This window comes from Zea mays, chromosome 3, assembly GCF_902167145.1.
Source record: "Zea mays cultivar B73 chromosome 3, Zm-B73-REFERENCE-NAM-5.0, whole genome shotgun sequence".
NCBI classification, from domain to species: domain Eukaryota; kingdom Viridiplantae; phylum Streptophyta; class Magnoliopsida; order Poales; family Poaceae; genus Zea; species Zea mays.
Window position 1 is genome coordinate 89,762,179 of NC_050098.1, and position 13,208 is coordinate 89,775,386.

The following is a 13,208-nucleotide window of genomic DNA, read 5'->3' on the forward strand; positions in this document are numbered from 1 at the left end:
CTGGATGAGAATTGCCTTCACGCTTTTATCTTCGAGTAAGCCAAAGGTATCAATGTAATGTACATTTTATCACTTTGTTAATATATGAGATGAATTGTAATATTGTTTAATATATGATGGGAAATGACCAAATGACTTAATATTACATCTATAATTAAGTCTTTATATATGTGAATGATAAAAACTTGTTCTTCAATACCTTTGTCCGAGGCTCACTATACCCGAAAGGTGATAATGCTTAACAGGACAAAGGTCCTTATACTAAACAATTGTGTTGCGTTGTTTTTTATTCACAGCAATAAAAAAATAAGTGACCAACACCCTTCACAACCAAGAAAACCGTTTTGGAATTGAGACACCACGAACTAATATTTATGTCCACAAACATTCTGGTAGTAATAGAGATTGAACAGTTCAGACTTAAAAGCATTATCGTTCGTAGAAATGTGCGTACGCTTTAGCCGCTTATAGAGTGGCTGTGTCTCAACTATGTAATAATTCGTAAAAAGAAGTGACTAGACAGAGCCATGCATCAGAGTTCAGATGGCATGGCAAAGAGGGCAGAGTGGTCTTGCTTCACAATTGCTTGGAGCTTCACGTCAACTCACATGCTCCCAGATATGTAGGCTGCGAGCCTCTCAACAGGCCTTGGGCTGTCCACTTTCACTTCTCCACGGCACCTTATCTTAATCCGTGCCAGGTGCTCAACCGCGATCCATGCAAAGCTAAGCCTTGCTGGCATGTCCTCACAGTCAGACTTGAACATTTCCCTTGACTTCTGGACCCATTCAGGATGGTAGGTTACCTGGTACCAAGCGGAGGCCTTCATCTCGTAAAACCGACTTTTCTCATCATCAGAGATCTCTGTTTGATCTGTCACAATGCTTTCGAAAATGCTCCTAAACTCCTTGTGAAGAGCATAGTATGCATTCTTCAACCTCTCCTTTATGTCCCCCTGCCTTCTGCTGCTGTACTTGGGAAGCGACCATATATGCTCTGTCACAAGCTCTGCTTCAGTGCGCACGCCATATTGGTTGAGCAGTGCGTTCAGTTGTGTTTCATATGAGCACTTGCACTGCCAAGCACTCGAGAGAAAATCAGCTGCACCAGCAACTTCCATATCTGCATCATAAGGCAGATTGTTAGATGTGCAAGTTTCTTCTGGAACCAAATCATCGCTGGAGGCTTCTTGGATTGACCGATAAAGCCTTCCAAGGATCTTCTCTGATCTATAGGAGATAGCATCCTCCTTTCCCATGAAGTCAGGATATAATTTTGGTCGAAGGGATGCTGGCATTGACACAATTTTGCCTGTCTTGGGGAAGTCCACAGCAGTTGCTGCTAGTTCTGCCAACTGAATACACTTCTCATCCATTGCTCCATACTCGCTCATATCAGCGTGAACAACATGAGCATTGCTTATTGGACCCAGTTTCTCATTTACCATGTTCTTCAAGAAGAAACCAACAATATCCTGTGAACAGTAAGATCTTATTAATAAAAGTGTATTGAAAAAAAAGTAATATTTATCACAAACCAAAGACAAAGCAATTTGAAGAAACCCTGTGAAATGATCATCATTTTTGTATATTAGCAATACAATCAGATCAATTGGATAAAAAGTGCAAATGTTTAGTCTCAAAAGCCCTGAAAAGTATTTATGCGTTATATGTACTAATGTTCATGAGTTCTTGACTTTAATTGCAACCTATGTACCTTAGGTATTAGTTGGAGTATTTTGTTTCTTTTTTAGAAAAATACCATGGATTTGTAAAATACATTAGTTTTGACAAACTATAAGGTGTTTGGATGCAACGAGCTTTGTAGTCTTGAAAAACATGGTAATACTAAAAATAGTCCTTTCTGATTTCTCAAAACACCATTCCAGACCTCTTTTTTTATAAACCGTTGTTTTGCACATCTCTTGTTGTAAAACAGAAGTTTCTTGATAATACAGTTTCTCAAAACCACAAGCATCCAAACAGGTCCTTATCTGTTAGCAACACGGGTTACACAAAGAAAACTCGACCTGCGGGAATAAGATCACCCCCATGGCATTATATTAAGAAGATCTTACGCAGGTCGAGAAAACACTAGAACCCCTATCCCACCCATACACAGCAGCACCAAAGCCCATGTGAGAATGTCTGTGACCGGGACCGAGTCTTAGACCTATGCTTTGGTGTGGGATAGACGAGGAGAGTTTTAACCACAGCTTGAAATTTGCTCCTACGAGGAGTCGAACCCAGAACCTAAGAAGGCTACTTAGACTACCTAGCAAACTCGGCTAGAGGCCCTTTTGCACATGGATTACACAGAATGAAGCAAAAGTGATATTGATCCACAATTACAAGACCAGTTTTGATAGGTAAAATCTATGACAGTACTCTACTACTCTATAGCTATAGTTCTCCAAGAACTAAATCAAAACTATATTTAATCCAGCTGTACACATTAGACTTCGCAGCTTACTACCTTCAGAATGATCAAGCTTTAAAAAAATCGGCCGGGAAGGGAATAATGATCAAGCCTTTAGCCTATAATATACCAAATACACACAACACTAGGGATACAGAGTTTTAATTTCTAGGTCACCAAAGTTAATTTAACGGGGGCAAACCTAGTGTCGAAGGCCTCTGTTTTCAAGTCGTTCGACTAATCGTGATTAGTCGCGATTAGTCGAATAGGTCAATTATTAAGGGGCGATTAGGAGTAACGACCCGATTAGGTGTGCTAATCGTTCAGTCGTCCGATTAATCAGCAATTAATCTCGATTAATCGTCCATTTTGGACTAGAAACCAACCATGCATGTTAGGTCTTTTTGACATTAGTCGCGATTAGTCGACTAGGTCAGTTATTAAGGGGCGATTAGGAGTATCGACCCGATTAGGTGTGCTAATCGTTCAGTCGTCCGATTAATCTCGATTAATCATCCATTTTGGACTAGAAACCAACCATGCATGTTAGGTTTTTTTTGACCTCCTGTTTTTTGACCTAGCTACAATTCCATATGAACAGCTGCCGCCAGCAAAGAAGACAGTTGCTCAAACCGCCATGAGTTCATTTGTTGTTTCTGCTCCTCCAAAGCCAACTACCCAAAAGGCAAGCAAGTCAGTGAATACCAAGCTTCGCAAGTCTCCAGAAGTAGTTGTAGAGAGGCATAAAAACAAAACCTCTTAGTCTACACTAGAGCACTGCACAAAGAAAGGAAAAGGAAGCCAAACAAATTGTTGACGACCATGTTGATGATTTTCTTTGAGAACAAGATTCCAATGCACGTCAACTCAAGGAGTTGGGAGGTTATGTTGGATTCCAATGGGCAGTATCAGTATGGTCCTAGATACCGCGGCCTATCATACCATGACGCTAGGGTACTTTGTCTTGAGAGAGATATCAAGAGGACATCAACATTGAGGTAGAAGCATGAAGAAGCTTGGAAAAAACATGTATGCACACTTATGTTAGATGGGTGGACCGATACTAGACAACGTCATTTGATCAATTTTCTTTTTAATAGTCCAATAGGGACCTACTTTCTAGGTTCTGTTGATGCATCAAGTGAGGTAGCAAAGGCCAATATGTTGGCTGATTTGTTGTAGAAGCAAATTGACAAGATTGGGATACCCACTTTGTCCTAACAATTTGGATACCCTAACAGGACCATATGCTCACCACCCTCGTCTACTCTGGCTCCACGCCATGCTTCATGGCGGCTCAGGTGGCACGCCGGCTCCACCTGACTCCCACGACCAAGGATGGCACAACGGTGGAGGTGCCAACGGCAAGCATCTGTCTTACCTCAGGGTATGCTCCGCGCTCACGTTCTCCATCGACGACGAGTCGTTCCACATCGACTTCCTCGTCATCGCCTTGGAAGGTTGAGCCGATACTCGAGTGCAACTGGTTGCACACTCTCAAGCCAATCATCTAGGAATTCTTACGCACTCACCATGGCGTTCTAAAGGCTCAACAACTGGGTCACATGGACAGGATTGGGCGTGTCTCGCCCGCCGGCATTCGCTCTCTCCACCGACAATCTCCGGCAACTTATCGCAAAGTTCGCGGACATCTTCGCTGAGCCAACAGGTCTGCCTCCATCACGGCCCTTCGACTACCGCATACCCCTCCCATCGGAGCGCGCCGCCTATCGCCATCAGACCGTACCGCAACCCACAGTTGTTGAAGGATGAGGTAAAGCGGCAGTGCGACGACATGCTTCTGCAAGGCATCACAAAGCGGGCCCAATACGGCGTCGTTTTCTATACCTGCCCTACTCATGTGCAAGGACAAATCATGGTAGTTCTACGTCGACTACTGCTCCCTCAACACCAAAACCATGAACAAGTTCCCAACTCCAATCATCGTCGAACTGCTGGATGAGCTCAAGGGGGCGCACTTCACCAAGTTGGACCTCTGCAGCAGCAATGAGGTGCTGATGCACGCGGAGGACATCGCCAAGACAGCGTTATGAACGCATCATGGCCACTTTGAGTTTTTGGCCATGGCATTCAGGCTCACGAATGCCCCCTCCACCTTCCTGGCGATGATGAACGACATGTTGCATGCCTACCTCTGGCCACCCATGGCAACGGGTATATACCCGTCAGGTAGCCCCATTCCATACCCATACCCATCACCAAAAATTATACCCGTCGGGTTACCCATATACGCTCGCGTGTATAGAATCTTACCCATACCCGCCATGAAGGTCTCAAATTCTAATACTCCAATTAATCAAAATGTCAAATAAACACACAAATATAAGTTCAACTTAAAATATAGCAAATCATAAGCTTACATAACTTAATAGTTAAACAAATAACAACCAAAAAAGAATTTTCTTTTAGCTAAAAAAAACTCGACCTGCGGGGGGTAAGACGGCCCCCGGGCATTTTAATAAGAAGAAGGCCTTCTCACGCAGGTCGAGAAAACCCCCGAACCCCTGCACCACCCATACACAGCGGCATCGAAGCCCATCTGAGAACGACCACGACCGGGGCTGAGCCTTAGACCTGTGCTTTGGCGTGGGACAGACGAGAGGATTTTTTTAACCACAGCCTGAAATTCGCTCCCACGGGGAGTCGAACCCAGGACCTGAGGAGTGCTACTCAGACCACCTAACCAACTCAGCTAAAGGCCCTTTCGCTCTTTTAGCTAAGATGTGCTTTAATATTGATAATAATGGTATAATGTGAGTCATGGTTATTAAGGCGTCGCTTAGGCATCGCTTAGCGACGCCTAAGCGGTAAGGCGAGTTGGAGCCAGCAAGGCGTCCTATTGCCTTGTGGCAAGGCAAGGGGAAGAGGCAACGAGAACACGCGGAAGAGGAAGCGGTTGCGCGTGGGGAAGAGGTGGCGTCGGGGGTCGTTGCAGCATTGCTGGTCCCGGAGGCAGCGCTAGTCCTGGTGGTCGCGGCGACATAGGGTAGCTGTGGGAGAGAGAACCGAAGAACTATGGGGAGGGAGAGCAATGACGAAGAAGCAGCTGTGCGTGAGAACTGGCAGGCGACGACTGCTGGGAGTCGGCTATGAGAGGATAACCTAAAAGGGTGGTGTTGGGTTGGGTTGGGCTACATGGTAATGGGCTTTTTTCTTTTTCTTTTTCCTGTTTTTATTTTCTACTAGGCTAGAATGGGCCTACAAAGAGGCCTTACAGTTGTGCTACTTGTTTATTAGCTTTAGTGATATATAACTAATATTTGGTCTATTTTTATATTTATCAATATAATTAAGGCGTTGCATCGCCTTATGCTTTACCGCTTAAAAATTCAAAAGGGGGTCGATCGCCTTATGTTTCCTTAACGCTTTAATAACTATGATGTGGGTATATTTCACCCACGGGTACACAGGTATGGGTAGTGCCCACCTGTACCCATACCCGTATACCCAACTGGTAGAGATTCTTGCCCACTAACGTACCCGCGGGTAGAGAAATCATCCCATACCCGCCAAAACCCACCAAGTTTTTGGGTTTCGGGTACCCGTTGCCATCTCTGGCTCTGGCGTTTCATGTTAGTGTTCTTCAACATTGTCATACTCCACGGCATGTCGTGTTCTATCGTCAATGATCGGGACAACATCATCACTAGGCACTAGCGCCTTCTAGACAAACCTCTATCATCTCTCAGGTGTCAAGCTGCGGCTGAGAACCGCCTTCCACCCGTAGACTGACAGCCAGTCTGAGGTGACAGATCGCATTTTTGGCATCTACCTTCGCTACCACGTTGGTAATCATCCATGCAGTTGATTTCATTGGCTGCCATGGGTTGAACTATACTACACCTACCAGACCGCACTCCGGACAATGCGCTTCAAGGTGGTATATGGTCGCAATTGGCCGATACTTATATCCTATGAAGTTGGTGAATTCAAGATTCCTACAGTGGACTAACAGTTGCACGACCGCGACGAGTTCATGACTGAAATCCGCGAACGACTGCAGCATGCCCAAGACTTGATGAAAGGCAACTATGACCAGCACCACCATGAGCTAGAATTTCAGGAGGTTAACTGGGTTTGGTTGCGTCTCCATCACCGTCTTTCTGCCTCCCTGACAAGTAGAGCTACGAGCAAGTTGGCATCTAAGTTTTATGGGTCGTTTCAGGTGCTGGCTCACGTGGGTTATGTCGCCTACAAGTTGGTACTAACTCCTAAGTGTCATCTACATAATGTGTTTCACGTGGTGTTCCTCAAGAAGTTCGACAGCTCCCCATCCATGGTTGCGCCAACACTCCCCAATACTAAGCATGGTTGCATGCTGCTTCAGCCGCACACAGTTTGGTGTGCCCCATAACCGTAGCCTATGGGAGATCCTCGTCAAACTGCTTCAGATGCTACTTGGGAAATGGTTCCTAAGTTCAAGAAGGTTTTCCCCTCTTTTCAACTCGAGAACGAGTTGTTTTATATTAGGGGGTAAGTGTTTGTTAGAGTATATGGGCCGTATGTGTGCTGGCCCATTAGGGTTCTATATTTTGTACCCGTTACTGTAGCTAGGGTTTGCTGTTGTATTCTGTGATCCAACATGGTACCAGAACCTTGACAAGCCGCCGCCGCCCGCCACCCCTCCCAGCACAGCCGCCGCTGCCCCCATGGCTGGCCGGCCCCCTCTCCCCTCCTCCGGCGAGCTCTTCCCTCCTCTCCCTCCTCTCCCTCTCTCCTACAGGGCTGTGTTGGCCGCGCCCAGTCCTCCCGCGCGCGGCGCACCTCAGGGGATGGCCCACATGGCCGGGTCTCCCGCGCCGCCGCCTCCCAACGCCGGACCCGGCGGGCCCGCGCCAGCTGCGCCACCCGCGGGGGAGCCCCGCGCCGCCGCCTCTCTCAGACGGTTCTGGCCCCGCCGCCGCTCGGCCTGCGTCGGCCACAAATCCGGCCCGCGGCCGATGCCCTCGGCCCCTGCGCCGCTGGCCCCCCTCCAGTGCCCCCTGCGCCGCTGCCGCATCCTTCGCCCGCGCCGATCTCTCTTCCTCCCGCGTCCCAGACCACCGTGCTCGGCCACGACAACGCCCTGCTCTTGCCCCTGGTTTTTCCCGGTGGCGCCATTGGCACGACCGTCTACAGCCAGCCGTCCGCTATCACCTCTACACTGCGTGCTCCTTCCCCTTCGGATGACGCTGCAGCCATCCTCGCTGCCACCCGTGCTGCCGTTACGGCGGCTCGCCAGCAGGCCCAGGACGCCGCCCGTGCCCTTGAGCAGGAACAGGCGGTTGTCGACGCCATCGAGCGCCAGTACGCCGAGACCTACCGTCGCCTCGCTGGCAAGGGCGTGTCGGATGGTTCTCCCATGTCCGCTCATCACAGCGCCGACACTTTCGAGCCCGCGCCCGTCCTAGCCTTGACCCTTCGCGCTTCTCTTCACGCCCAGGCGGCGGCCCTCACCAGCATCCGAGCCACTGTCACCGACGTTCTCGCGCCGGACTCCACCCAGTATCCTCGGTGGCGCGACCAGGTCCTGCAGACCCTCTGCCGCTACGCCCTCGCCGACCACGTCCTCCCCGCGGTCGCTGCACCGACGGAGGATTGGCTCCTGATGGACGAAGTGGTGCTCTCTTGGATCCATGGCACCCTCACGGCCGAGCTTCAGGACATTGTTCGAGTGTCGGACGATACTGCTCACCGTATCTGGGGTGCCTTTGAGGCTCAGTTCCTCGGCAACCGCCAGACTCGGATTCTATACCTTGAGACCGCCTTCCGCCAGCTTGTTCAGGGCGATCTCTCTGTGGGCGAGTACTGCCGTCAGATGAAGACGATGGCGGACACTCTCCGCACCCTCGGGGCCCCCATGACCGATGAGAGCCTCGTGCTCAACCTCCTCCGTGGTCTGAGTCCTCGCTTCGATCGCGTGGCGCCCATCCTCACCCGCATGAAGCCGTTTCCCACCTTTGCGGAGGCCAAGAACGACCTGCTTCTCGAGGAGCTTCACCTCTCCGCCGCTGCAACCACCGCTCCCGCCACGGCCCTCTACAGCGCACCACGAGCTGCCCCCTCCGACTCTAGGGGGGGTCCTGCTCACCGCACTCAGGCCCCGCTGCCCTCTGGAGCTCCACGACAGTCTGCTGGCTTCGGGGGGGCTCGCAGCCACAGTCGCGGCCGCGGTCGCAAGGGCGGACGAAGTGGCGGTGGCCCGTCGGGAGGCCGTGGTGGCTCATCGGGTGGCTCTCAGTGGCCATCCTTCTACAACCCGTGGACTGGCACCATTCACATGTGGCTCGGGCCGTCCGCGGGTGCCTCGGCCCCTCGCCCCACCGCCTCTCAGCAGGTCTTCTTTGCCGCTGCACCCCCGGCAGCACCCTCGGCTCCTCCCCAGCCTCAGCAAGGTCTTTTGCCTCTCCCGGGGTCTCCGGCCCAGCCCATGTGGGGGCCCTGGACTAACGGGTGGGACGCGCAGTCCCTCGCCAGCTCCTTCTCCACGATGACGTTGGCCCCGCCCACCTCAGTCTCTAACTGGGTGGTGGATTCTGGCGCCTCCTACCACACCACCCCGGACGCAGGTATTCTATCTTCCACCTCCCCCGCCCACCCCTCTCTTCCCTCTTCCATCATTGTCGAAAACGGGTCCGCCCTTCCCGTCACCTCAGTAGGTGACGCGGTCCTTCCCGGTCCTTTCCGCTTAACCAACGTCCTTGTTGCCCCCCACATTATTCAAAATCTTCTCTCCGTTCGTCAGTTCACTACTGACAACTCTTGTTCCATGGAGTTTGACCCGTTTGGTCTTTCTGTGAAGGATCTTGCGACCAGGACCCTTCTCGCTCGGTGTGACAGCCCTGGCCCCCTCTACACGCTTTGCCTGCCTGCTCCCACTACTTCAACCTCTGCCCCACATGTCCTTGCAGCGGCCGCCTCTTCTGCGACTTGGCATCGTCGTCTCGGCCACCCCGAGCGTGATGTGATGTCCAAGCTCTCCAGTAGTACTTCTGTTTCTGGTTGTAGGGGATCTTTTGAGCACCTCTGTCATGCTTGTCAGTTAGGTCGCCATGTTAGGCTCCCATTCCCCACCTCCTCCTCTAGAGCAGCAGGCATTTTTTATCTGATACACTGTGATGTATGGACATCCCCTGTAATCAGCATTTCTGGCTATAAGTATTATTTACTCATTCTCGATGACTTCTCGCATTATTTGTGGACTTTTCCTTTACGTCAGAAGTTGGACACTTTTCCCACCATGTCTCACTTCTTCGCCTGGGTCTCTACTCAGTTCGGTCGCACCATCCGGAGCCTCCAGTGTGACAACGGGCACGAGTTCTATAACAATGCGTCCCGTGACTTCTTCCTCTCTCGTGGCATCCACCTCCGCATGTCATGCCCCTACACGTCTCCTCAAAACGGCAGGGCTGAACGTATGATTCGCACGACGAACGATGTCGTGCACTCTCTCCTCTTTCAGGCTTCCCTTCCTGCTCACTACTGGGCTGAGGCCCTCGCCACTGCCACCTACCTCCTCAACCGTCTCCCCACCAAGGCAGTTGCCCACCCCACTCTTTACTTCGCTCTTTTCGGCATACACCCCTCCTATAACCATCTTCGTGTTTTCGGGTGCGCTTGCTACCCTAATCTCGCCTCCACTGCTCCTCATAAGCTAGCCCCCGCTCCACTCGCTTGCTACCCTAATCTCGCCTCCACTGCTCCTCATAAGCTAGCCCCCCGCTCCACTCGTTGTGTCTTCCTCGGATACTCCCCCGACCATAAGGGGTATCTGATAGCAATATAATTGCTGTCTATGTTGATTGATGAAGGAGGGAGTACAGGTGCACATATTTATAGAGGGACAGAGGGGTAGGAGATCTCAGGTTTATAGAAACAGTACCCTGAGATCTCCTGGAATGGAAGGAAACTATCTCTGCCCCTAAATAGGAGGATTGAATCCATATCTTCCTATATGCGGCTGTAGCTTCCTATATGCGGCTGTAGCTAGAAAGGCAAGAATGTCTGCACATGTATGGTAGGGTATCCTGCGCCTATATGGCAGGAGACACATGTCTGATATATCAGCTAACACGCCCCCGCAGTCTGATCATCGGTACCACAGATGTTCAGGTTGGATCTGAACTCCGTGAAGACTGTAGAGGGAAGCCCTTTGGTGAAGATGTCTGCATACTGGGAGGTAGTAGGCACATGGAGAACGCGGACATCACCAAGAGCCACCCGATCCCGAACAAAGTGCAAATCAATCTCAATGTGCTTGGTGCGCTGATGCTGGACGGGGTTTGAAGACATGTAGACCGCACTGATGTTGTCACAATAGACCAATGTGGCACGACGTAACGGGTGACGAAGCTCGGCCAGAAGCTGACGCAGCCAAGTGGATTCAGCAACAGTGTTGGCGACGGCCCGGTACTCGGCTTCAGCACTGGAGCGAGACACAGTCATCTGTCGTTTGGAGGACCAAGAAACAAGGTTATCACCAAGAAAAACTGCAAAGCCTGAAGTGGATCGACGTGTGTCCGGACATCCAGCCCAGTCGGCATCAGAGTATGCAATTAACTCAGCCTAAGAAGAAGGGCGCAACTGAAGGCCCAAATGCAGAGTGCCACGAACATAACGAAGAATGCGCTTCAAGGCGGCAAGGTGAGGCTCGCGAGGATCATGCATGTGAAGGCAAATCTGTTGCACAGCATATGCTATGTCTGGTCGGGTAAAAGTGAGGTACTGAAGTGCTCCAGCTAAGCTGCGAAAATCCGATGGATTAGAAACAGGAGTACCAGTAGTTGCAGAAACCTTTGGGTTTGTGTCGACAGGCGTAGAACAGGGCTTGCAATCTGCCATACCAGCCCGATCCAAAATATCCAGCATATATTGACGTTGCGAAAGAAAGAGGCCGCCATCTCGTCGCTGAACATGCATCCCCAGAAAGTGATGTAGGTCACCCAAATCTTTCATAGCAAACTCCAACTGTAAGGCCTGAATGATGTGTCGGAGGAGAACAATGGAGGATGCTGTGAGTATAATGTCGTCGACATAGAGTAACAAATAAGTTGTGTCAGTGCCTTTATGGTAAACAAACAGAGATGTATCACTCTTGGCCTCGATGAATCCCAGGGAAAGCAGATGAGTGGCAAAACGACTATGTCAGGCATGTGGTGCCTGTTTCAGTCCGTAGAGGGACTTATTGAGTCTGCAAACATGTTGTGGACTGGTTGTATCCTCAAAGCCTGAGGGTTGGCTGCAATAAACAGTCTCAGAAAGAGTCCCGTGAAGAAAAGCATTCTTGACATCAAGTTGATGAATCGGCCAACTGCTAGAGACAGCCAATGATAAGACAGTCCGCACAGTAGCAGGCTTCACGACAGGGCTGAAGGTCTCATCAAAATCAATGTCGGGTCGTTGCATAAATCCACGGAGAACCCAGCGAGCCTTGTACCTTTCAAGAGAGCCATCAGCATTAAATTTGTGCTTGAAAATCCACTTGCCGGTCACAATGTTTGCCCCATGGGGTCGAGGTACCAGATCCCATGTGTGATTCTGCAATAGTGCAGCATACTCATCTTCCATGGCAGCTCGCCAATTAGGATCAGCAAGAGCGCCACGAAAGGTCTTCGGAATTGGAGATAGAGGGGCGGCTTGGAACAATGTTGGCACCCGGAAGCCAGCCTTGGCGCGCGTGACCATGCGATGGTGGTTAATCACTGGGGAGACAGCCACCGCTCCGGGTGGGGGACGACGATGCGATGAAGCAGCGACACTGCCAGTCGAGATGGCAGGGCCGTCCAGACAGGTCGGGGTGGTTGTAGTGGCTAGGTCCTACACTAGGGGGTGTGGACGACGCGTGAAGACTTGGCCAAACCGGTGTGTTGTAGTGGCGTCGTGTGCACCACTAGCAACAATGAGGGGAGTAGCGCCTGCGGCTGGGGTGCTGGGAACAGCAGCGCCGGGAGCTGCAGGGGCGCTAGGACCAGTGGCGCCTGTAGGTGTGCTGGGAGCAGCAGCAGTGTCCGGTAGGAGTCCTGAAAAAAATAGAGGTGGTGGGCCTATAGGTGGCGGCACCGGGTTAGTGGTAATTGTATCCAGGAAGTCAAAATCTTGGGAGGAGGCAGTGGGTTGCTGTTCGGCAAAGGGGAAAGTGGACTCATCGAAAACAACGTGACGGGAAAGAATGACACGGTTGGATAGGAGGTCGAGGCACCGGTACCCTTTGTGGTGCGACGAGTAGCCAAGAAAAACACACTTAGCGGAACGGGGATCAAGTTTGTGGCTAGTGGTGGCAGATAGGTTGGGATAGCAGGTGCAACCGAACACGCGAAGATGTTCATAGGAGGGTACAGTTTTGAAGAGGGCGAAATGAGGAGTGGAAAAATGAAGGGTTTTGGTGGGTAGAATATTGAGAAGAAGTGTTGCTGTGTGGAGTGCTTCAACCCAGAAGGTTGGTGGGATGTTGGCCTGAAAGAGAAGAGAGCGAATGGTGTTATTGGTAGTACGGATGATGCGCTCAGCTTTACCAGTCCGAGATGAGGTGTAGGGGCAGGACATGCGGAGGAGGACACCGTGGGTGAGGAAGAACGTTCGGGAGCTGGAGTTGTCAAACTCACGCTCGTTGTCACATTGCACAGCTTTAATCGTGACACCAAACTGTGTTTTCACATAGGCGAAAAACTGAGTGAGAGTTGGAAAAGCATCAGACTTTAGTCGTAAAGGGAAAGTTCATAAGTAATGTGAGCAATCATCAAGAACGACTAAGTAATATTTGAAGCCCGAGACACTTAAAATGGGAGATGTCC

At 50.7% G+C, this 13,208-nt stretch overlaps 1 protein-coding gene across 1 annotated transcript in view; it reads right to left on the bottom strand.

The window, feature by feature from the left end:
* Window positions 1–325: 325 nt before the first annotated feature.
* Window positions 326–13,208, bottom strand: part of LOC100274261 (uncharacterized) — a 33,671-nt gene continuing 20,788 nt past the window's right edge. The window contains exon 2 of the mRNA NM_001148625.2: window positions 326–1,474. Within this exon, the coding sequence (NP_001142097.2) occupies window positions 605–1,474 (870 nt within the window). The 3' untranslated portion in view covers window positions 326–604. The remainder of the gene's footprint in view (window positions 1,475–13,208) is intronic.